The following is a 26,921-nucleotide window of genomic DNA, read 5'->3' on the forward strand; positions in this document are numbered from 1 at the left end:
TGAACCTCTAAAATGTGTGTTGTTTCATTGCGGTATCGGTTTGCTACCAGTTGGGACCAAGCCGCAGCTGCCTTTCATATGTACCTCTCTGCCTACATCAGAGTTGTTCCTGAGGTCGCACAACCACTATAGGTGAGCGTATGCGATTACCTCTAATCATTTCACTACTCATGTTTTGGTGACCTGCACTATATGGCGCCGTGCATTTCGTCTTTTTCTTCATTAGTTACCTGCGGTCAATTAAAGTCCCAACAACTCAGACAAACCCTCCTCATATGATTGAACAGAGCCCTGCCAGTGACTTTCCTCCTGTGCAGCCAGGTTACCGTAATAACTTTACAGAGTGATACCTGACAGATAATATGTTCCGGACATATAATAAAGCCGTGGTCTGATATTGTCCCAAGGACTCACACACTTTTGACAATCACTACAAAGCCTGCTAAAGGGTAATACCATAAGATGGTGGTTCCCATCCCATTTTCATTGATTACAAACTCACTTACTCTATACTGAGATTTCCCACAGATCTGCGAATACTCCTAAAAGAATTGCAAGTGTCTGATTCTCCAGACCTGGACACACCAACAATGAGCACCAACTGGATTTGTCTTCTGTCCTACTCGATGGACTATTTGGACTGCTCCTTCCCTTGCTGGGCTCCTACTGAATTCCCATGTGGCACTACATGCTACAACTTCAGCACACACTGGCAGCCCTCCATGTGACAATCTAGAATAACCTAACATGACTAATGAGGGAAGCATTACCCTCACCCTAGAGTGGCAAAGGTTTCCTTGTTTGTCATTTTAGATTATTTTTCCACTAACCGGTTGGTACGTTTCTTTTCATCTGCCTTGTATTCTGTTTGACCTCATAATCTAAGGTAATTTTTGGACATGTGTTTTGTTCAACTTGCCGAAGTTAATTTTTTGCCTTTTGTCAATATGTCTGTTATTCTGCGCTTGAGTTCTTGGTAATTCCTTACTGTGCACCTTCGGTCACTCTGAGATTTTGCACTTGTGCGAGTTCTTTTCGGTCAGTCAGATTTTTATTAGTCTGATAGCCAAAATAGAATTGCATGCTGTTCTGTTCTATGCTCCAAAAAAAAAACAACACGCGGAAAACGGATGGATACTTTGTAACTCAGTAAGATTACGTTCACAGCTGATTTAGATTCCATGATTTTGACAAAATAAAATCGTGCTGCATGAACAATGAGGTCTATAGGCCACTAGTGATATCTGCTATACGACAGACCAGCCGGAGCATTTTGGCTTCTGTTATGAACGGAAGCCACGATGCAAATGTGAACAGAGCCCAAGATCCTTACAATCTGTGATGACTCAGGAAGCCATGACAGAAGTGTTATCAAAGCATAAGACCTTATTCACACGCCCGTGTTTCATCCGTGAGATATAGATCATATGTCGGCCATATTTCCCGGACCGAACCGTTCAGGGAGCCGAGCTGCTAGCAGTATAGTTATCTATGATGCTTTGAGTTACTGCCTCCCCACGGCAATACGGTCCCATACTGTAATCATGTTTTGAGTATGGCACAGTATTCCTGCAGGGAGGCAGGGACAGACTCCTAACATCATAGATAATTATGATGCTAGGAGCCCGGGACCCGGAACTGTGTTCGGTCCGAGAAATACTGCCAAAATACGGTCCGTATCTCACAGACCGAACACGACCGTGTGAATAAGGCCTAAGGACTCATGCACACGACCGTAGCCATGTACACGACCATAGCTATGTGCACGGCCGTGATTTCCGGGTCGGCCGGCCACGGAGTGACAGCCGCGAGCCGCCCGCAAATCGCGGGCTTTGCATATGGCCGCGGCCATTATTTTCAATGAGCCCGGACCACGGTCGTGTGCATGGCCCCATAGGAATGAATTGGGCCACAATTCTCCCGTGGATTTTCGGGGGAATTGCGGCCGCAAAAGCAGATTCGTGTGCATGGGGCCTTACTGTAATGTCACTTTGAAAATGCAAATAAAACAAATATTTAAAAAAAATAAAAATACTCGTGGAGGAGTGATTGTCAGTAGCTTTGGTGGTCTAGGGTAGAAAAGTGTGTTCATATTTTATCACCCTGGCGGTTTAGGACTAAAAAGCCGCCTCGGCACAAGATTTACACCAGTTCACGTTCGCACATTCAGCACGCACTACAGACGAGTACATATTGTTCATTTTATTATACTACTAAGAATACATACAGGTGTTAGGGCTCACTTCTTCTCTCAAGCCCCATAAAGGCACATTGGGTCAAACACAAAATTTTCTAAAAGTTTCTAAAAAGTGCCTCTTTTTTTTGGGCAAAATAAATCCCAAAAATACAATTCTACATCCAGTCTGAACGCTTTGCATAAAAAAAAAAAAAAAAAAAGCCCTTGTCTAGAAGGAAGAAAAAAAACTCTGTCTAGGTGCAGTTTTGGACTGATGACTTCTGTTGCCAAAACAGGACAGTAATATGAGCCAAGGGCGCCACCAAGTGTCTTCTGCCAGAACAACAGACAGCGCTGACAACTGAACGAAGATATACATCATAGGAGAAAAATTTCTATGCTGCAATAATAAATCTCTAAATAAAATCCAATGGCATCTAAACAGTGATAAATCTGTCATTCTGCCGATGCATTGCTGCGAGCAAGTGACAAATCACTGCACCGATCTCACTTAAGACATAAAAAAGTTCTTAAATGGGATTCTGCGGCTTATTTCATTTCGAATGGGTTTAAAGAAACAGGGAAATTTAACCCAGTCGCAGCCACAAACAAGGTCCAGAAAAATCAAGAACTACTTCACTGAAATGACATTCAGATGCTTATAGTCTACCATGTAGCCTTCAACTCTAGGGAGTAGAACAGACACTTACCTGGATACAATGCTGGAGCCATTATACAGATCACTGGCATAGGAGAGGGTGGCGAGAGGACGCACAGAATTATAGCGGGTGAATTTGGATAAACACTCCTGAAACTCATCCAACTGACTCACTGTCCGACTGTCATCTGCCGAGGAGAGAGAAAGGAGCCGAAATGTGAACTCAAACCACAAAACAAAGTTTACACATTTTATATCTTTTACAAGCCAGATAAACAGGAAATGGTTAAAGGGGTATTCACACACCCACCGATCTCAAGAACGGGGGTCCTAATCTCCCAGTTGATCCCCACTGCTCAATCGCAGCGACGAGAACATTGAATGGAGCGGCTGTCAAGCACATGTGCGGCCGCTCTAATAAAACACTATAGGAAAGACGGAAACAGCCAAGTATAGGGCTCAGCTGTCCACGTCAGTCCCATAGACATTGAATGGCGAGGGCGTGCTCGACTGCTGATCCTTTCAAGATTCAAGCTCTCTCACCACAAGGATGCTGCGAGGAAGAACTAGAGGGTCGCACCCCCTTTCTCATGTTCGGTGGGGGTCCCAGTGATCAGACAATTATCACCTATATTCTAAGTAGGGGATAATTGTTGATTCCGGAACAACCCTTTAATGACACACTTCAAATGAGGATACCCCTATTAAGAAAGGCTTCAAAGAAAACGTCAATCTCTGATCATTATGACCCTCATCGATGCCTTGAGCGAAGGGCTTTGGCTCACCACTCTTGACCAGGTGCGGTGTAGTAACTGCTACACAACCTCGCTGAATGGTCGCTGCACACCACATAGTACAGAACAAAACCAAAGATGACAGATCAATATGCAATGCTCTTATAGGTTATACAAGTTAATATATGATTAATAATCAGTTAATCATCAGGAAAATATCTTTAAAAGTATGAGAAACGTATGTCATTTGATGGGAACCGGTCATAATAGTGGAGTAAATATATTTCTATTTTTCATTTTTTATTTTTTTTACTGAACAAAACCAAATGGATCCCAGACTCTGCAGACAATATAATTCAAGGGGCTGTAAAAGGTCAGTAAAATGCCTTAAAAGCATTCCGGGTAATTCCAAAAAAACTGAAAATAAAGGCATGGGTTGCAGCACTGATGTCATATGTCGTGTTAAAACGGTTCCTGGAGAATATGGCGTTATTTTTCCGCAGACTGCGCGTTTTCTTGCCATCCACTCAGTTTAAGTGGGTGGTCTGCCAGCACTATATTTGCTGACACTACCTTGTCCTTCACTCCCATGATGCATTGGATTACACAATCACACATGTTTTCATAAACAGGACTTGTAGTAAAAACTACCTGGGAATTGATGCAGTGCAGAGATAGGAGAGCTGGTCTACTTACTCACTAGGCTGTAACATGTAAATGAATATGCACAGGCTGTATGTAGTATACGGGAGACCGCTTACACCAGCAAAGACCCGTCCCACTTCCTGTAATCCGCCTCGGCAGCTAGACACGGATTTCACTTGACAAGAGGCGGCGGTCAGAAAATTAGAAAGAAGAGACTCCCAGTGACCCGATCAATTTTTCGATACTAAAGATTAATTTTCCATAAATAGAAGCATAAATTTGTTGAAAAGACAGTGACCATTTACATTTAGCCTCAATTAAACCTGACCGCTGCCACAATATGAGATATTTGGGGATATAGAAAAGTAAAGCAAACAAAAACATGCTATTCTAACAATTCTTAATCGGATGAATTTCCTAAATGTCTCTCTCTGATCAGTCTTCTGGTCTTGTGGATTTTCACATTATATTGCAGTTCTGGGCAGGAAACAAGTGTCACATTATCCAATTTTATGAACTATTTGATGCTGGATTAAAAGGAATTTAACAATTGCAGTGTTTAAAGGGGAGTCTGTCGTCACATTTTCACCTCCCAAATCGCTAATGTCGCTATATTGGGAAGAATAATAGTTTTTCAAACATATCGATGTTGCCCAGGTCAGCCCATCGTAAACCATAAAAAAGTACTTTCATTCATCCGGGTGCCATATGCAAATAAGCACTGAAGAGTCCAGCAACCCAAGAAGTGTCCTGCATGCTACGTGGTTTCTTCTTATAATGCAGGACACTTCCTGGGTTGCAGGACTCCTTTGCATATGGCACCCGGATGAATTAAAGTACTTTTTTATGGTTTACGAAGATCTGACTCTGGCAACATATGGGGTATGGGAGGTGAAATTGTGGCGACAGACTCCCTTTTATTATAACGAGACAAGATTTCATTGATTGAGGCAAAGGCTTATGGCTCAAAATTCCTCCAGGAATTTTGAAGCAGATTTTGACCTGCCTGCAAGTCTTTGCCGCGTTTTTTGGCCGTGGCCATTGAGCGATGCAGGCAAAGAAACGCTGCAAAAGCCGCTTTCTCTGCCTCCCATTTTTTAAAACGAGTGCCAATCAACAATACAGCTTGTCGATCGGCACTCATTGGCCCCTTTAGGCTGGATTTACACACAGCGTTTTGCTACGTTTTGGAGGGTTTTCGTGGCTTTTTTTTTTGTGAGACCAGATTTTACATTAAAGTTTATAGTAAAATATCAAATGTACTACATACAACTGCGCTTTTATTTGTGCCATTTGAGGCAACTTTGTGGTCAGCTGCGGGGTTTTTTCCTTTGAAATCGCAGCATGCTCTGGCGTTTTTCTCATAGGCTTCCCTATAGGACTTCAAAAATGCCAGAAAAAAAAATAAAATCTAAATAACAATGAAAATCCCACCAAAAAAAAAGCAAACTAAAAAAAAACGCATGTTACATTTGAAAAAACACTAGCATTTTTAGAAGTGGTTTTTGATGCAGTTTAAATTCCCAGAAATTGTGTGTGTGAAGCAGACCTTAAACGGAGCAATGATTGGTCCCTCTACATCCCCATCATGTCGGCAGCACTTCTCCACATTCACACTGGTAGATGAGCAGTCGGCAATGATAATATTTATTGCTGCATAAACTATATGATCAGCCGATGAATGAGCCTTTCCCCGTTCATCAGCTGATCGTTGCCCTCTTTATACAGAATAATGATCGGGAACAAATGATCATATGAATACTAGTTTGCCTAATCATTGGCCCGTCTAAAAGGGCCTTAAATGGGTTTTCCCATCAGAGACATTTATGACCTATCTACAGGATGTGTCATAAATGTCAGATGCGGGTCCCACCTCTGGCACCTATCTCTAGAACAGGCCCCCCAAACCCATAGAACTGAATGGTAGTTACGGAAACAGCGTAGCTCGCATGCTACGCTGCTTCCGTAACTGCCAATCACTACTATGGGAGTTAGGGAAACAGCGTAGCTCAGCGAGCTATGCTGTTTCTGTAATTCCTGTAATCCTGTAGATATGTCAAATGTCTCGGATGAGAAAACCCTTTAAGATAAAAAAAAAAAAAAAGATGTGCCCCCACCCCCAGAAAAACGATCGCCGTTGTCTATGGGTTGAGTCTGTATTGCACTCAAGTGAATACCAGAGCCCACGGACAAGAGGGATTTTTTTTAATCTCATATACTATAACCCTTAAAACGAGTAGTATGGTCTGTTCTTTCTACAGCATTTAAGGTCCTTAATAGAGAGTTTTCCCATCTCCGTAGGCGATCATTTCAAGACCATTGCTTTGTCTGCCCCCCACCGATCACAAGAAAAATTCAGCAGTTGGTGGGGGTCCCAGTGGTGAGCAAATAAGAGCACATTCTAATACCATAATCCCCAAAACAGTTACAGGACAAATAAAAAATATTTGAATGCCCCATTTCTTAATCTGATGCTGTGGCAACTCCTTTTGTTTAATGGGATTCTATGAATTTGTCTTCAGTTTGCCCCAGTAACGGTGGTCAGTCTGACAGGATTCTTGCATTTAAGCCTCGGTTGCAGTACAGAAAGATCTGAAGTTTCTTCGCTCCATCCCCTTCAGTACAGTATTAAAAACTAAACCTATTACTGTTAACTGCTGTTTAAGCACTTCTAAAAGTCACTAAAACTCCGGAAAATAATCCACAGACGTCGGAACTTGCGTATGTGTCCAGCACCTGTTTGCCAAGAAATCTTCAGCTCTGATCATGTACATAAATCAATGAGACGATTCCTGCAAATCCGCCTGTAGTTCAAAGGCAGCTCTGTACTTAATAGACGGCATCAGCACAGATGTGCGGCCAGCGGCGGCTTTATAAGAATCCGCTCCCCATTCAGCTTTGCAAGCAGAGAAATTGAAAACAGAAAAGTGTCCGGGAATAGATATGATAAAGTAGTCCGTGCGCAAACAATGACGGGGAAAAATACAGGATTATGTATGCACTGGAGCACCTGTTAGACTGGAAGTACAAAGCATTAGCTCCCATGTTCTGCTACATCCACATCCTGATCACATTACCCGAGGTTACTGAAAGCACGCAGTGTCCAGAAGAGCTGGATCAGGCAGCGGTGGGCTCTGCTTAATCCTTACAGAGGGCAATACAACTTCCAGCTGTAACACTACACAGAGCAGTGGGGAACAGTAACACACATACCAAGTGTTACAAGAGACACATAAATGGACTGAAATTATGAAAAATAGAAAGTTAATGGTGTTCCTGGTTTGGCTACAATGCTTATTTCTATCAGTTGGCTTATACCTCTTACTCCAGCAGATGTCACTGTCCAGCGGAGAACGGTTTAGGTTTATTTTACAAATACAATAATAATAATAATGACTTGTGATGATTAGCTAATAGTGGGTGTATACTGATCGTCTCAGCAACGAAGCAGAAAAATGTACCACCTCTTAGGGCTTATTCTCAGGAAAGTTGAATATGTCCGTGGGACAGACGTCACATGGACGCATGTATTTCAATAGGGCCGTTCACACGGCCGTTGTGAAATGGAACATGTCCTATTTTCTTCCATTTTCACGGGTCCCTCCATAGACTCAAGTCTATGGGGATCCATGAAAACAGGTCCCGCACAGGTGAAACTCGGACGTGAAAAACTGCCGTTTTTTCACGTCAGCTTCCCCGCGTTAATGTGAATAAGCCCTTAATAAAACATTGCACCCCTAAACTGCAACGTGTCCTAAAGCTTTTCTGTGCTTCACATCTACAGCTTAACAGCATATAAGAATTGAAAACAAGGAGCTGGTCAGTAGGAGTAAGGAGGTTTTACAGGGTCACTGTCATTTTACATAACTTCTGACATGTTACACGCTTTAAATGGTGAGGGTCCAAATGCTGAGCCTCCCACCGATTGTGGTGTGCCCCTTCAGAGCAGCTTTTACCTTTCCTGGGAGAGTCGAGCAGAGTAGTTAAAGTCTATAGCCCGCACACTGCTAACTCAGCAGGAGAAGTAGACAAAGGCAATGAATGGCAAATGGCACAATGCTCATCTGAGGGCTTCTGCTTCTTCTTTCTAGCAATTGGTGAAGTCTCAGCATCTGGACCCAGAGTCACCAAAACTTCCGACAGGTTATCCTTAAAGAGAACTTAACCCAATGCTTACGGTGCCAAAGTTCATTTCATGTGAGACTACGGATTCCTTGTTTGGGAAAGATCAAAAGTATTTGGCAGGTGATATTAGATGAAGCTTCAGATGGGTCTTCACAGAATAATGCACATAAGCCGAATATCAGCATGCTCTTACCGGACACGCGCGCCATTCTTGTAGAGAAGTAGCACTGCTCCAAGTCTTCAAAATGTGCTGTGAGGCGTTTCCGACGGGAGGCCAGCGTACTGTTATACCACGGCTGTTTTTTTGTCTGCATATAAGATAGGGAAATATTAGGATATCCGTATACTGCGGCTGAAAAGTCATAGATGTCCATGAGGGCAACGATGACCAGAACATCAAGTTTGACTTTCTCTACTCAACTTGACCCGACACAAATAGCCCAACTACTAATTATATAAAAAATATAAAACAATTGTCACATGGTGGTCAACATAGTTCATGAATAATTTCAGGGCCCCTTACATAATTGAAAATTAGACGTGCAAAAACTATTTTCGTGCATTTTGTCCCTAAGGGTTCCAAAGAAGAAAAGTAAAGTTTTCACATTGGCTGCACAAGCAGTCACAATAGGCTGTAGCTCAGGTCAGATTTGCTGCATAGACTGGGACAGGATAAAAAGAGTCATCACATCATTAGAGGATGGATGAGTTAATGACAGCTTTACTGTACTGCCGGTGGCCTAGATAAGGCAGGATTGTGACACTAAATACAGAGCAGGCTCTGTATGCAGCTCCCCTGCCACTCCTTGGTCTCTAGGGGAGGGGGGTGTACTTCATGCAGAGTGTAATGGTCTAGGCTGCCATAGAGCGCATACACCATGCTGTACTGTGTATACAGACAATACAGGAAGAAGGGGTGTCCCCAATACAAAAAAAAAAAAAAAGGAACAAACACATTGGGGCAAACATTAAGCAACTTTTCCGCCACTTTTTTTTTTTTTTTTTTTTAAGTGGGTGGGGCTTATTAGCAGGGGCCAATAATTTTACTATCAATTTACGCCAGAAAACTGGTGCAAGTTATAGTGCAAATCTATGCCAGCTCCCATAGATTTGATTCTCTAACAGAGATGTGCATATTATATATATGCGCCTTTTAATAAATTACGTGCATCTTACTCCCACTTTCTTTAGATTAAGACTGGCGTATAAAAAAAATTTAAGAATAGAAAGAACCCTGGCTCTATAACTCACAACAGAAAAAACGCCCAGATGTACATACACAATACACGCCCACTTGGACTTCACTTTAAACACGCCCAGTTGTACTTAAGAAAGGCTCATTTGCATAAATATAAAAATGGTCATAACTTGGCCAAAAATGCTCGTTTTTGAAAAAAAAAAACAACATTACTGTAATCTACATTGCAGCGCCGATCTGCTGAAATACGAGATAGGGGTTTGAAAATCTGGTGACAGAGCCTCTTTAAGTTATAAACATTTATATATATGCATTTAGAGATATGCTTTACAGCAGCCACAACAAGAGGAGACCTCTTACTTCTATTAGAGATTTTTCTGGGCATGCTCGGTGACCTGTGCAGTGAGGGGAGAGGAGGAGGGGAGCTGTGTCCGTCACCTATTGTCAATAGTGGATCCTGTGTTACATTGATAGAGGTGTTACCTGTCATTGCAATTCTGCCTGTGATGATAATGAGAGGACTGCTGAGAAGTGATCCCTACAGAACAGGAAGTGTCAGTCTATTGTGAGGCTTCGTGGCCAGAGTAAAAACTGACAAGATTTTAGCATTATTTTTCAATATAAAGACATAGAAAATGTAAAAAATAATGAAGATAAATAAAATCACCCAAAATTAGATGCTTATCATGAAAACTTGATTTAAAAACAGTTTCTGCTGTCACATTCCATTTAAGTCCATATAAGAAATATGCATGTAGAAACGAATATTGCTATGAACAGGCAGCAACACCACCTGCAGGCAGCAAATACCACAACAAATAAAATAAAATAAATAATCAAAAGAGAAAAGAAAACCGCAGGGAAATTCTGACTATTTGGAGCTTTGTTACTCATGATCAAATATTAGCATTAAACATTTGAAAGCAGAAAAGCTTGTAGAAGAAGTGCCGCTCACTGACTAACTGGAAAGACTCCGGTTACTACCATTGAAAAAGCAAAAACCAGACCGTCATAGAAAAAGTAAACTGTTAGGCCTCATGCACACGACCGTATTTTTTCCCACCCGTAAATACTGGCGTAAATACGGGTCCGGTGTCACACGTATTCCACCCGTTTTGCACCAGTATTTACGAACCCGTGCTCGTAAATATGGGTCCGGTGTCACACGTATTCCACCCGTATTTACGAGCACGTTTTTGGCGGCAAAATAGCACTGCACTAATCGGCAGCCCCTTCTCTCTATCAGTGCAGGATAGAGAGAAGGGACAGCCTTTTCTGTAATAAAAGTTAAAGAAATTCATACTTACCCGGCCGTTGTCTTGGTGACGCGTCCCTCTCTTCACATCCAGCCCGACATCCCTGGATGACGCGGCAGTCCATGTGACCGCTGCAGCCTGTGATTGACCTGTGATTGGCTGCAGCGATCACATGGCCTGAAACGTCATCCAGGACGTCGGGCCGGATGTCGAGAGGGACGCGTCACCAAGGCAACGGGCGGGAGACCGGACTGGAGGAAGCAGGAAGTTGCCGGTAAGTATGAACGTCTTTTATTTTTAGTTTTTACAGGTTTATACTGATCGGTAGTCACTGTCCAGGGTGCTGAAAGAGTTACTGCCGATCAGTTAACTCTTTCAGCTCCCTGGACAGTGACTATTTACTGACGTCGCTTAGCAACGCTGCCGTAATGACGGGTGCACACATGTAGCCACCCGTCATTACGAGAGCTCCATAGACTTCTATGGACTGTCCGTGCCGTTATTACGGCCAGAAATAGGACATGTTCTATCTTTTTCAACGGCACGGGCACCTTCCCGTGAGAAAACGGGAAGGCACCCGTCGCCAATAGAAGTCTATGAGCCCGTTATTACGGGTCGTGATTACGACCCGTAATAACGGGAGTTTTTACGGTCGTGTGCATGAGGCCTTAGACTATGAACACCTTTGAAAGGGACATTTATTTTTTTTAAATAAAAAGGTCAATCAGTGTGACCTTTTTTATTTTTTTATTTTAAAAAAAGTTTGACTTTTTGAGATACAGATGCTCTGTATTGTCTGTACAAAGCAGCTGTATCATTCGCTAAATCCTGTTCCAGTCAGGTCCGCGGGACTGACTGGTTTATAACAAAAAAAAAATCCCTTTCAAAAGGTGTACATAGCCTTTAAGAGTAAAGACCCTACATGGACACAGCAACAAAGAAAATACTAAGGGTATGTTCACACGTGTCAGATTTGACCATGGCAACTCCAACACATTTATTTACTAGAGGATGTGCAGTTTGATATGCCAAGGATCTGTACTTGCATTAGCCCCAATTAATGAGGCTAATCTGAATGGAGGGATTACGTGCGTAATAAGCGAATATATTAAAGAGGCTCTGTCACCAGATTTTGCAGCCCCTATCTGCTATTGCAGCAGATCGGCGCTGCAATGTAGATTACAGTAACGTTTTTATTTTTAAAAAACGAGCATTTTTGGCCAAGTTATGGCCATTTTTGTATTTATGCAAATGAGGCTTGCAAAAGTACAACTGGGCGTGTTGAAAAGTAAAAGTACAACTGGGCGTGTATTATGTGCGTACATCGGGGCGTTTTTACTACTTTTACTAGCTGGGTGTTCTGATGAGAAGTATCTTCCACTTCTCTTCACAACGCCCAGCTTCTGGCAGTGCAGATCTGTGACGTCACTCACAGGTCCTGCATCGTGTCGGCACCAGAGGCTTCAGTTGATTCTGCAGCAGCATCAGCGTTTGCAGGTAAGTAGCTACATCGATTTACCTGCAAACGCCGATGCTGCTGCAGAATCATCTGTAGCCTCTGGTGCCGGCTCGTCTGACAGGATGCAGGACCTGGGGAAGTGACGTCACAGCGTGATCTCTCGAGAACACGCTGTGTCTGCACTGCCAGAAGCTGGGCGTTGTGAAGAGAAGTGGATGATACTTCTCATCAGAAAGCCCAGCTAGTAAAAGTAGTAAACACGCCCCGATGTACGCACATAATACACGCCCAGTTGTACTTTTACTTTTCAACACGCCCAGTTGTACTTTTGCAAGCCTCATTTGCATAAATACAAAAATGGTCATAACTTGGCCAAAAATGCTCGTTTTTTAAAAATAAAAACGTTACTGTAATCTACATTGCAGCGCCGATCTGCTGCAATAGCAGATAGGGGTTGCAAAATCTGGTGACAGAGCCTCTTTAAAATCTCCTAAATGTATGAACGGTGTCACGGATTTCCCATTGACTTGAATGGGAGGCGGATTATTAAAAGATTATGCCGATTTTTCTGAAAATTCCATGCCGAAATCGGTATCAAATCCTGAACGCACGAAGTCGAGTTACTTATTTCCGCAGATTCAGCATGAATTCGTGTCACATCAAACTGCACATCCGCAGCAGAAATCAGAGTTTCAACCTCCGATTTCTGCCGCAAATCCTCTAGTAAATACGGCAAATTCGACAAATGTGGACATACTTAGAGGATTGTAAGGTGTTGGTCTTTTGGGATTTCAGATTATCTTGAAGTTCTATGCAAAATACAAGTGCTGAACTATTAGAAATTCTTGACTCTCAAATCTGGATTAAATACATTTTACTTTGGAATACGTACTTGGGAATTCCCACTGAATCCAGGAGGTTGACTGTATTCTGTTGAGTCGATTATGCTACTGCAAGAAAAAACGTATTATGTAGATAAAGCTGAATCATATTAGAACGAAAACCTCTGCCTTAGAAAAGGCTAGGGTCAACCAACATTTTCCACACACTCATTCCAACACAGTGCCTGAATCAGCGTGGAAGACGCCTCGATTTGGTCTCCCCTTGCTTTCAATGGGAATCAGCGCCGTACACACGGCACTGATTTTTCAGCTTGCTGAAAAACAACCTGAAAGCAATGGGAAGTTGAAAAAATACAGCCAACTAGCTCTTGTACGTTGTTTTTTTTGCATTGGAAACGGCAAAAACAGTATCCACAACAGCTTCCACTTTAAAATCTGCAACCAAATTTAGCAGATTTTTTTTACCGTTTTTTTCAGCTTCACCTAAATCCTGTGTGAACACGCTCTTATTTTTGAATTCCTTTCCATTTTTAAATGCTTTCTGTCAGTGAATAAAGGTACATCCAGAGTTAAAAAAAAAAAAAACAGCCCTAATAACATGCGGCTCACATAATCGCATGGCCAATCACTACAAGTTGGCCGTGACAAAGGGAGTCTGTGACCACGCCAGACCCTTTAAGTTAGGCCTCATGCACACGACCGTGTTTTTGCGTCCGCAATTCCCCCAAAAATCCACGGGAGAATTGCGGACCCATTCATTTCTATGGGCCCATACACACTATCCGTGTTTTCACGGGTCTCCGCATGTCCGCACATCCGTGCCGCAGAAACTCAGGACATGTCTTATTACTTGCCGCAAATTAGATGCGGACATGCCAATAGAAGTCAATGGGCCCGTGGAAATTGCGGATACACCTCCGTGTGTCATCCGCAGTTTGCGGATTTGCGGAAGTGTTGCTAGGCGACGAGCGGGAATGAGTTCTGTCGTCATCCTGTTTTACCTAGGCTTTTTTTTTTTCATCCGCATTTTGCGGATTACATACGGATGAACTGCGGATGACATTTCACGGAACACGGTCCTGGAATTTGCGGACCAGAAAAACACTACGGTCGTGTGCATGAGGCCTTAGGCCCCATGCACCCGAACGTATTGTTTTTCCTCCCGTAAATACAGGTCCATTGTCACACGTATTCGACCCGTATTCCACCAGTATTTACGGACCCGTGCACGTAAATACGGGGCCGGTGTCACCAGTATTCCACCCGTATTTACGGACCCGTTTTCTCTGCACTAATAGGCAGCCCCTTCTCTCTATTAGGATAGAGAGAAGGGGCAGCCCTTTCCGCAGCGTTTGAAAGTAAAAAGAAAAGTTCATACGTACCCTGGGCCGTTGTCTTGGTGACGCGTCCCTCTCTTGACATCCAGTCCGACCTCCCTGGATGACGCTGCAGTCCATGTGACCGCTGCAGCCTGTGATTGGCTGCAGTGGTCACATGGGATGAAACGTCACCCCGGGAGGCCAGACTGGAGGAAGAAGTAGAAGAGTTCTGGGTAAGTTAACTTTTAATACTATTAACTCCAGCGGAAGTCACTGTCCCTGGTGCTGAGTTACTGCCGATCAGTTGACTCTTTCAGCACCCTGGACAGCGACTATCCCCTGACGTCGCCTAGCAACGCTCCCGTAATTAAGGGTGCACACACATAGCCACCCGCAATTACGGGAGCCCCATAGACTTCTATGGGCTGCCCATGCCGTTATTACGGCCCGAAATAGGACATGTTCTATATTTTTCAATGGCACGGGCACCTTCCCGTAAGCATACGGGAAGGTACCCGTGGACAATAGAAGTCTATGGGCCCATAATTACGGGCGTTTTTACGTTCATGTGCATGAGGCCTTCGAGCATCTATCAAATGCTCTTAGGTAAACGTACTAAATTGTAACCCAAAAGTACCTATATACTATATGCGCTGTAGTTGTGGAAGAATGCTGCAAAGTAAGAATACTTTAAAAAATAGAAGTGTTAGGTTGGGGCAGATTTTACATGTGTTTTTTTTTAGCCAAAACCAGGAATGGAGCCTAAACAGAAGAAATATATAAAGTAAGGCTTTATAGGTCTCCTCTCCTGGATACAACTCTCGTTTTGGCTAAAAAAAAAAGAAAACATGCCACATCTGCAGCAAATCTGCACTGTGGGAATCCAGCCTTAATAGGTTGTTTTTTTATCACTTAAAATACAAAGTGAATGATCAGAAGAGAAATCTAAATCAAATCAATATTTGGTGTGACCACCCTTTGCCTTCAAAACAGCATAAATTCTTCTAGGTACACTTGCAGAGTCATGGAATTTGTAGGATTATAGTCAGGTGTATTATTAACTAAATATACCAAACAGGTGATAACGATCATAATTTTCATATGTAGGTTTAAACACAGTCATTAACTGTAACAGAAACAGCAGTCCATGAGGCTTAGAACGGTGTGATGAACAGCCGAACTCTGCTACAAAGGTGAGGTTGTGGAAGACAGTTTCATGTCACAGGTCCACCACGGGATAAATATAATGAATAGGCACACCTGTTGACACGTTTACCTTAGAGAAGCAATGCCCAACCATCGCACTTTAACAGATACTCTAACTTCCTGGTGACCGACTCACTTTAAAGCATGGCATTTCCAAAATGTCACAGTAGCAGGAACAATTCAGCAAATTGGCTGCTAACAGGTAACAATATATTGTAAGTAACTGCATAGCGAAGACAGACCTTAGGTTTAGTGTCCCTTAACCCAACATAAATCACAGGAACATACTGACTGGCCCTTGAACCAAATTAAATAGAAAGAGAGATGGATTACAGAATAGCTACAAGCAGGAAAGCAGAAAAAATGATGAAAGATCTCAAGGCAGATTGAAAGTCTAATTTTCCTTAAAATACTGTGGGCTGCTAGTAAAGATTGCTTATCCATAGAAGAAACATCTAATAGCACAATGCCTACTTATTTACAGAGGTGGCAGCAAGTGCCATTTATAAAGCTGCATCCTGTGTGTGTAAATCACACGCCGCCTTTCAGGAGTTCTCCATCAGCCCTGGACATGGACATATCGGAGAAGCAATCCTGCTTTTAAGACTTGTAACAAAGACAAAAACACAGGATATTTCGGCTGATTGATTTAATGCTTTGATATATTAATTTATCTGGCAGAGGCTCGCTATTCTGTACACACGGGAGGACCGGGAGGGACAACTGGTTCTATCGTCAAAATGCAAGTTCCTGCGTTGATTCAAGAGTTGTTTCACCAGAGACTAGAACTAGAGACGACTCCTGTATTTCAGGTGAGGTTGAACTGCCCCTCCCAGGATACAAGATACTGGATTCACAAATAAAGGCGGATGTTAAGACACAGTAGAAGTGTAACTTAAAGGGGTTGTTCAGGGTTAAAAAAACATGGCTGCTTTCTTCCATAAACAGCAATCATAAGAGGTAGTCCACAGTGCGGCACCGACAGTCGAAAACCATGCCAAAATGCGGTTTTACAGAAAATCAGCGCGGTTTCAAATGAAAACATTACTTAAAAAACCGTGCGGCCATTCACAATCAATTTGAAAACGGTGCCGATCTGCAGTAAGATCGCATGTCAGCGTGATTTCTACCGCTACCTGTGGACTCCCACTAATGGTTAGGGGATTGCTGAAGACTACTAACATCAAAAAAATAGTCTGTGCCTGTTGACAACTTCGGAGAACAGTCACAGGGAAAGCCTTCAACACCCAGCAGGTTATAAATGGGGCACACGCAAGGGGTGCTTGTAATTTATTAGGCAATTGATGATTAAAGAGAACCTGTCACCTGCCCATACATGTGCAGCTGAGCGCACCATGTAATATGCAGGGCTGCACAAACCTTGTCTCACTTTAAATTTCTTTGTATCCTCTTCCGTTATTTAGATATCGGTGCCCCTGAACGATCAACAGGGCGTGTAAATGGCATGGGGGCGTGTTACTTATCGCCGCGACACGGTCCAATCAGCTACGGACGGTGTGAGAGTGGTCTGTGCTGTGTGATCTCTCTCGCGAGATCAGTCTTGTCATCCTTGTCTGCGGAGAGCTGATGAGTGAGAGCATGTGCCCGCACAGCTCAAACGCCGCTGACGACCACACTCCACCGCCACAGAACAGAAAAAGAAGAATTCACATTCTTGTCCTCCTCTGTTCGGTGGCGGCAGAGCTGGGCGTGCATGCACGCTCTCCTCTCTCCAGCTCTTGTCAGACAGTGAAGGAAAGACGGTGTGATCTCGCGAGAGACAGCACAAGCCGCTGTGACACTGTCCGTAGCGAATTGGACAGTGTCACAGCGATAAGTAACACCATGCCAATTACATGCCCCATTTTATTTTTTTAACTGAGACAAGGTTTGTTCAGCAGTACCTATTACATGCTGCACATGTTTGGGCAGGTGAAAGGTTCTCTTTAAGCATTTGTCTAATATACTGTTTAAATTCATTTAGATCATCATTTTATCAAACCTTTGAACAATTAGCTTTTCTCCGATTCTCCCCTTCCATTGTAGGGTTCAATCCCAGCACAATCTAATCTAGCACGGAAATACTTGTCATTGGAAAGAAGCAAATTTACGCTAGTCAAATTAGAGCCAAAGACAAACAGATTGCGATGAGGAAACCTATAACTTAAGGCCCTTTTACAGGGGATAATGATCAAGCAAACAAGCGTTCATACGTTCCCGCTCATTGCTCTGTGTAAACAGGGCAATGACCAGAAGATGAACAAACGCACGCTCGTCCATCGGCTGATCTGCTCGTTTATGCTGCACAAAATATTATCGTTATTGGCGGTACATCTCCCTGTGTAAACAGCGAGACGTGCTGCTGACATGATGGAAATGCATGGGAACAAGCGATCGTAGTAATGATCGCTCATCCACATACATTACTGATCATCGCTCCTTGAGCAGGAAGAAAACTGGTGCCGATCAACGAACTCTCTCATTGAATGGCACTCGTTTTTTAGGCCAAAATTTTGGCCGGTATAAAAGCACCCAAAGGCTCTGTTCACATCGGCGTCGTAGCTTCCATTGATAATGGAAGCCACGACACAGTGCCTGATACATTGAAGAACTGACAACGGTGAAGCCCAACAGACCCCATTGAGTTATAGAGGGTTCTGACAGGGTGTCCATCGTTTTGACAGGAAAAAAAAAAAAAAAAAAGGTGTTGCATGCATTGCTATTTTCCCTTCAAATTGACCGGAATCTGTGACCGAGGCTCCAAAAGGAGCATCTGACGCAGACGTGATCAGTGCCTTACTCGACTCAGTGAGGACAAGAGAACAAGAAAATAGAATATTACCTGTGTGATGGGGAAGGGGCTTCAAACTGTGGCACAGTGCTGTCTTCACTGCGGGGGGAATATAAACCACTCATCTCCTGCAACACAAAGAAAAATACATTTCATTTTACAAACAAAAATATTATAAATGGTTGTAAAAAAAAAAAAAAAAATCCCCGCATTTAACTTATGGACTCAACAGAGAAAACCACTTGTGTTAAATGGAGACGTTTTTTATTTGTACGGTTCCTGTGATCAATATATTGGTTTACCTGATTCTTATTCTATGTTAAGACGTGGTAGTAATGTCTCCCAAGATCCCTGCTGCAGGCTGCGAGAGAAGCTGCTTAAATGGTCTCCAAGGAAAACCTGCTATGGTTACGTAAAAGTGCAGCATTTTCACATCAATTGCAAGGTTAGCAATAATTGATGCAAAAAAAAAAAACAAAAAGACGCTGCAACATCTGCTCATATGAATACACCCCAACTAGGAGTAATAGCGAGAGACTCCAAAACTAAATGCAGAAGCGCTTGTTACACAGGATGCAGAACAGCCCCAAGACATCCTTCTATCTCTCTCTACAGAGAATCAGAATTAGGTAAACAAATATACAGACGAAAGGTCCTGCCCAAATTGCTGCACTATGAGTAGATCATAGCAAAAATGTCATTTCCCTTTCCCGGACTGATTTTCTACTTTGATAAATCTCAAGCAGAGTGAAGACGATACTAAATTACTGAAAAACCTTTTAAAAGATTTTCCCACCGGAATAATTTATTTCTCAGCAGAGTGGTTCCAGTCTCTGGCACCCGCACAGATGCCTAGAATGAGGGGGGGGGGGCCTTAGCACTAACTTTCTGCCACCAGTACAAAGTCATAGTTTGAGAAATGCAACGCATTCAAATGAATGGGCCAGTGTTACAATTCCAAACAGGGCTGGGATGAAAACCGTGTTTTACAGAAATAAAAAAAAAAACAAACAAAAAAAAAAAAACAGGAATGAAGGGGTTAAGCATGTGTGGGGGTTTCAGTGGTCAGATATGGTCTACTCCATATGCACTCCATACTCCTAGTGAGGGAAACCCTTTAATTATAACGTTACAGGAGGGATTACAAAAAGAATACTACTGATTAGAGAACATCCCAAAAACATTAGTACTGTGATACTAGGTGAAAGTTTTTACACAATAATATAAAAAAAATATAAAAAAAATAATATTCCACATTTCGGCTGGAAGAACAGCTTAGGACACTGCATGTAAAGCCACCTAAGCTTTTTAAGCCAGATGTTAGCGGAGCGATTGCCAAAAGCATCCAGCGGCAGACAACTCTAATGAAGTCTCTCACCTCTACACGCTTTATGTCTTCCTCCACCACACTCAGTTCTTTCTGAATTTGCTCCAATTGCTGGGAGGTCACGAAAAAGAGAAGAAGGAGACAAGAAACAAACACTTTAGAGCTTCACCTCGTCATGCACAAGTTTATAAAGTACTTGAAACCAAAGAGTTCTGTATGACTTACAGAGGACAGGGTCAATTAGAATATTACTGATGAAATCCTGTATCTATTGGTAAGTGTCCCTACTGGTAAGAATTCATTTTTCAAAAAAATTTCCGTGAAGAAAAAAAAAAAAAAGAACTACGAGAAAAGAACAAAAGAACATAAGATATTAAAAAGTATTTTTCCAATTTTTATTTTACTCCAATGCAGAGATAGGTTGGCTTGATTTTAGGACCTAGGTTCCCAACCTGAAGAACGTAGAACTAGGGGGCACACGCCATGCTGTGCTTTTAATGTGCAGCGTAATATGTGATGGTTCCTTGTGGGGAACTCGGATTTAAATTAGCTAGAGTAAGGGGATGGGGGTGAAATATTGAGAAACACTGCTCTAGAAGAACATTCACATTGGCCAGGAAACCGTGCTTCTTCCATAATTCTCACAATCATTTGAAATTACCAAGGGTCGTCTCATTTTTGGAATTTGAGTATGTGCACACAAAAAATCAAAAACGTCTTAAAATACGGAGCTTTCTTCAAGGAAAAACAGCTCTTTTATTCAAAGTCGCGCTTTTCTCTGCGTTTTTAAGTGACATGCACTTCTTTTTCACAGGCCGTGACCCGTTGGAAAAGAATGCTGTTTTCCCATTGAAATCAATGGGCAGATGTTTGGAGGCGTCCTGCCTCAGATTTTTCGGCCGTTTACGGCCTGAAAAATAGCCGAAAATAAGCCGTGTGAACATACCCTAATAATAAGGCTGGGTTCACACGACCTATTTTCAGACGTAAACGAGGCGTATTATGCCTCGTTTTACGTCTGAAAATAGGGCTGCAATACGTCGGCAAACATCTGCCCATTCATTTGAATGGGTTTGCCGACGTACTGTGCAGACGACCTGTAATTTACGCGTCGTCGTTTGACAGCTGTAAATGGACTGCCTCGGCAAAGAAGTGCAGGGCACTTCTTTGCCACGTAATTTGAGCTGTTCTTCATTGAACTCAATGAAGCACAGCTCAAGATTTACGAGCGTCTCAGACGCCTCGTAAATTCCGAGGAGGAGCATTTACGTGTGAAACGAGGCAGCTGTTAACAGTCTGTCTTTTCACACGTAAATGCCTCTCATCGTGTGAACATACCTTAAAGGCTAAGTAAAATACACGTCCTACAGAGGTTCTAGGGTTTCATTTCATGGCATCAGGTACTCCAAAAGGTTATGATTCCAAGATCGAAGTGATAGGGAACAGATCTAGCAATAACTGATAATGTCAAACTAATCAATGCACGTGTACAACATTTTAAAAAGTCCCCAAAACATGAACTGTTGAGGGTCTTGAAGACTGGAGCTGAGAAACATTGTGCTTAAGTAACCCAGGGAAGAAACCTTTTGTGATCATCCAATTTTTCTCACAGTTTGTCAAAGAAGGGGCAGTGAGGGAAATGACGCAGCCTGCAGGGAGAGGAGAAGGATCTCTGATCCTCCTGTCTCTGTAAGGCTTTAGACTACCTTTGCGGTAGGCATGAAATCAACTTTTGTTCATGTTAATAATACCCCCCTAAACCAATCTGGGAGGCTTTTTTTTTTTTTTCCCCCAGAAAAGGAGTAAGAAAATGAGCAGTTGCTGATCTTATTAACCCTTTGTCCCTTATCAGGACATTTGTTGACTCCACGACTCGGACATTCACCAGCATCTGTATCGTGGCATCAAGTAATCGTACCCAGCACTGTTGGGGATCGCGACCCAGCAGGACCGTCCCCTGGGGCACTCCATCTACTTAACAGATGGCATGTCAGGGATTCCATTCGACCTGGCAGGGAGCTCTTTGTACCCGGCAAGTCGCTCATAAGCTCTGACCTCTGATGTCATGAAACTGGGGCTGTGGCATCCCATTGCTAGGGCAATGCCAAAGTTCCCTGCTCTGAATGGCTGAGCAGGATCAAGACTTGGCCAGAGGAGAGGACAGGGGCTGCTCCTGCAATTCCTTGCTTGTTTTTTCGACCCTGGTGACGAGTTTCCTACAGTTTTCTTGTTGTTCCATGTGACTTCCTGTGTTTGACCCGGCTTTGTCTTTACTTAGCTAGATCCGATAATTCGTGGTCTGACCTCGCCAACGTTTTCTGGACTTGACATATGCGCTACTTTTTTTCTTACATTTCTAGCTTAAAACCATATTTTTAGTCTCCGCAACTCTAGTCAAATTTTTTAAGATGCTTTCATGTAGATATAGACATAAATGGCTTGTGTCAACTCTGCACAGTTTAATCTTTCATTTTTAGGAGGGGCTGTGTGTCGAATTCTTCTTGGGTCATACTTTTAGCCCCAAACTAATTTTTATGCAATTTTTTATGAAACATTACGGATGCAAAATTGCATAAAAGGCACCTTTGTGTATAAAGTGCCGAGTGTCATTTTGACAATGTGCTGGTTGTCCCCTAATGTGCGCGGCCTGATATCGGGAGTCCCACTGCGTACAGTGTAAGTGTTACAGTCTGTGTACAGCTCCTGATGCAGTATAGAATATCTGCAATAAATAAGAGGTTGACCAACGTCTCATTTTCGCTGATCCGCCATTTTTTTTTAGTGATACCACAATGTGACAACCCCATTAGCAGTTATACACAAGTCTAGTCTAGCGTGCAACAAAATATAAAATATATAAGCCAACAAATATGTTGATTGAAAGTAGATGACGTAAAACAGCAAGTAAACGCAAAAAAAGCCAAACACAAGATTACAGGATTATTTGCTAAGTAATTACAGAGCCCCATAGCAAAATGCTTGGGATGTTTATTCTCTATGACCCCATTCACCTCATTTGTGACTCAAACAAGGATAGGAATTCTGGGCCGTGACACGTCAAATACGTCCAAAACATATCATACGCACGCTCTGGGTTTCTTGGATGAAATAATACTATAGACGTCCAAGGGTTAAGTGAGTAACTGGACAAATCCTGGATACCGTCCTATCTTTCTAGAAAGGGATAAGAGGCCTAAATGCCAAAACTGGAAACCCCAAACAGACGCAAGACTGTTTCCTAAAGTTGTAAAGAAAACAAAAAAAAAAAAAAATGTATAAAATAAATGAAATAAATAAAAAGCAAGGAGCTTGGTCTACAGAGGTTATATCATCAGCACAATGTTTATCTCCAGGGGTGTAGAGGGAGTTTCTTTAGGATATTTTCTTGCCAATATAAATATCACTTCAACTTGGTCATTTGTTTTTAATTATTCTTGACCAAAACATAAGAAATATATGAAGCAGAAAAGGAGGGGGACAGAAGAAACGGGGGAAGCGCTACGTTATGCAATCTGTAACTCTGACGGATGAGAGACACCAAGCATCTGTTTAGCATCTCTTGACCAGATCAGAAAGTTATACCACAAACTTCGTCAACGAAACCATTGGACCGATGAACGCAGTCAACACTGGAGGTATTGACATGATGAGAAATGTGACCTGATCTCATAGTCAAACACATAAAATTCCAGATAAACAAGCCCATTATGTCAATCGATCCCGTTATGTTAGTAGGACAGACTGACCTAGGAAAATGCAGGTTGACTATTTTGTCTATGTTGCAAATACTTTTAGTTGCTGATGAGCTGGAAGGAAAGTGGCAACGAATAGAGTCTTTGCATCCCAGCTTTAATATTGGTGCATTTTTGCTAGTAAAGGGCAGCAATTACACTTTACACTTCAATTACAGGTGTCCTATTTAGACATTTCCTTTTTGTTATTAGAGTCCTCCGACAGTAAGCCATCATGATAACGGCACCCACAGCGATCCGCTATAATCTGAGGAGAAACAGGTGGGAAGTGAGCAATCTCCTCTACAATGCCACCAAATCAATGGACCATCCATGTAATGCACCGACGTGCCGAGCCCTCCACAGCGAGAGAAGCTTATAAGCCAGTATCTGGTCTAGTTACTAGATGATGGTCCTGAATTGTGAACCTCCATCTCTAAACCCCAGGATAATCACCATATGTTTATTTACATCTCAACTGCCAATACACCACATAGCAGGAGCATAACTATAGGTCATCCTCTTTAAAGGGAACCTGTCACCAGCATTTCACCTATTAAACCAGCAATACCAGGTGGTAGTGGGTGAAAAATCATTTTTATATAACCGATAATTATCTTCTAAGTAGCTGTGTCTTTAGTATTCAGTTTTTATTGTTCCCGGGCCGTATGCTAATGAGCATAAAAGGGTCATATCTTCATTCCTCAAGCCTTTCCGAGTTCACCCCGCCTCCTTACTTTTGATTGACAGCTCCTCACCTCCTCCCCCAGCATACACGATATCCTACGCTTGCACATCAAATTCCCGTTCTGGTGCGTGCGCACAACGGGACACTATAACAGCGCACGTGCAGTAAATAGATTTGAGGCTCAGACGAAGTACTTAAGGGTGTCGAACCATACATGACGGGCACAAGCACGATATTTCGGCATTGAGGGCTGGACAATTTTGGTGGTGGGCAGGCATAAGAAGAGGAACGAACAAGACTGCCGGATTATTATCATAAAAGGCCCAAAATGTTTGCAGATCGTTATTTATGGTCGGAGGAGGTTAGGAGAGGGGATAACGGCAATGAACCTTTGACAGCAGCGGCCAGCGAGGGGTGAGTAGGGTTCAACAGGTGAAATGCTGGTGACAGGTTCCATTTAATGACAGATCGAGTTGTATAACTCTGGGCCAAATAAAAAAATAAAAAAAAGAAGATTGGGCTGACACGTGGTCAGCCCAATCCTCCTGAATTGACAGGCAGCTGAAATGATCAGTTCCCTGTTACTGCGTTCAGCACTGTAACCTGAATGGACGAAGGACAGGATTTATTTCCTCCCAGCATTGTTCTGTATGCAGATCACTGCTAAATGCAATGGAATGGCTAGCAGGCATTAAATCACCATCATCTGTGATCTACATACTGAGGAATGCTGGGATAACACAGATTAGGTAAACAAAACTAAAGATTGTAATGTAGAATACATTTTATACTGATGGCCTATCCTTGGGATAGGTCATCAATATCAGATCACTGGGGCTTCAAGTGAACGGAACGGAACAGTAATCCCATGCACAGCTGCTACGGATGTGTACGGCGCTGTGCCCGGTAAACAATGAAGAGGCTGCAATGTTTGTTGCTGTGGCCCCTTTAGTCAGCTGATTGGTGGGAGTTCTGCGAGTTGGACCTCCACCGATCTGATATTGATGACGTATCCTAGGGATAGGCCATTAATATAAAAGTTCCAGAAAATCTCTTTAAATGACAAAAGGAAATTCGAATTTTCCCCCCTATATAAAACGTAAAAAAATTAAAATATACTCGTGATATATCACAATAAAACCTCATCTGTTCCCCGATAAAGAAAAAAAAAATATTAAGCCATAGCATCAAATGAAATTTAAAAAAAAAAAAAAAACTCTTACAAAAGGTGAAATTCTGGCCTTGGTCTTGAAACGGTTAACTTGGAATTCAATGATAGAAAATGGGTTTTCTAAACCAGACAGCAGCCGCACATCAACTTCAATACTACTTGCAGCATTGGCAGCCATACACACTGCCGCAACAGTGGAACAACCTACATGTGTGTTCAGGTTATCCCGTCGGTGACATTTCAGGGTGTAGAAACCGGGTCACCTCAAGGAGTCCATTTTACATATGAAAGTTACAGCTCAACCCTTTTTTTTTTACATCTGGACTAGGAGCCGATATGACAGAACAGGGTTTTCAATGGTCAAGCACTGAACATTTTACAGGAATGAACATCCCAAAGCTGTACGATGAAAGCTCTGAAATCTGTCACATTGCTGTAGTTTAGATTTCACTTCGTGTTTAATTCAAAGCAAGAGGTCGCCCTTCTAACGCACCAGAGAAAAAGAAGGCATTTTCAACTACATGCAGTTCCCGTATCAGAATACTGGTCCTTGCTCTGACATTTAGGATCCATCACAAGCACAATATGGAAAAACACTGCCCTATTGCCATTGATTGTTCTAGTGTGTCGTGTACTCCAGAGCAGCTGCACGTACAATGTCGGAAGATACAGATCCATACTCCATCACTCTGTACATGTATAAAAGAATCTATTCGAGAGCAAAATATAGTCCCCGAGACCACCCCTCAGTACCCAGGTACAGGATGAGGCAGCATACAGACTTGGCTACATAGTCCACCTATCTGAGAAGTCATGGAAGTGCCTTCTTCAGCAAAAAGACAGGTGGTTGTGTACTTTCTCTAAGTATGCGGCAGAAAAACTTGGTGCATATAAAATATACACAGGGGTATTTGGGATGACCCCTGGAAAACCTATGATGCAGGGCAAAGGAGCAGGAAAAAGAAAATGTTGGCGTTGCCATGGCAGGATTAGCAGAACCCCGCACTGATAGAATAAATATCGTGTTACCTAGAAATTGTTATTATGTTTAATTTGAGGTGTTTTTCTGAGATTCGGCCATAATAGTGGTGCCCATAAAAAACAAACAAAAAGAAAAAAAAAAGATCTATGCAATATTCTCTGCTTTCCCCACCATCGCTCCTCAGTCTGCCTGCCCTGCTCCTGCACTTACAATGTGCCAGACTTGGCCACTTGGGGCAGGCCGCTGTATTACATTCGATGTGATTGGCTGCCTCGGTCAGTGTGAACTTCATGTGACTGCATTGTTTGTAAACACAGGACCCTCACGGGGGCTATAATGCAAAGTTTAACCCCTTCCCGCAAAACGCCGTACATGTACGGCGCAGTGATTGTGCGGGCTCAGAAGCAGAGCCGGCACCATCACCGCGGGGTGACAGCTGTATTATACAGCTGGCACCCTCCTGTAACTGCCAGGACCGGAGCTACTCTCCGAACCGGCAGATTAACCCCTCAGATGCTGCGCTCAATAGAGCGCAGCATCTGATAGGTTTTCACCCGATCGGCAACCCAGTGATGCAATCGCTGGGTTGCTGTGGCAATCGGACGCCAGAAAA

General features: G+C 42.8%; 1 protein-coding gene across 2 annotated transcripts in view; it reads right to left on the minus strand.

Moving 5' to 3' along the window:
• Positions 1–26,921, minus strand: part of COP1 (COP1 E3 ubiquitin ligase) — a 177,742-nt gene that overhangs the window by 114,608 nt on the left and 36,213 nt on the right. For both annotated transcript variants that reach the window (XM_075833074.1, XM_075833072.1), the window contains 5 exons: positions 19,788–19,847; positions 18,461–18,537; positions 13,144–13,201; positions 8,532–8,646; positions 2,887–3,022 (listed from right to left, as the gene is read on the minus strand). In XM_075833074.1, the coding sequence (XP_075689189.1) occupies positions 2,887–3,022; positions 8,532–8,646; positions 13,144–13,201; positions 18,461–18,537; positions 19,788–19,847 (446 nt within the window). The remainder of the gene's footprint in view (positions 1–2,886; positions 3,023–8,531; positions 8,647–13,143; positions 13,202–18,460; positions 18,538–19,787; positions 19,848–26,921) is intronic.

Source organism: Rhinoderma darwinii, chromosome 7 (assembly GCF_050947455.1).
Source record: "Rhinoderma darwinii isolate aRhiDar2 chromosome 7, aRhiDar2.hap1, whole genome shotgun sequence".
In the NCBI taxonomy this organism is placed as follows: Eukaryota; Metazoa; Chordata; class Amphibia; order Anura; family Rhinodermatidae; genus Rhinoderma; species Rhinoderma darwinii.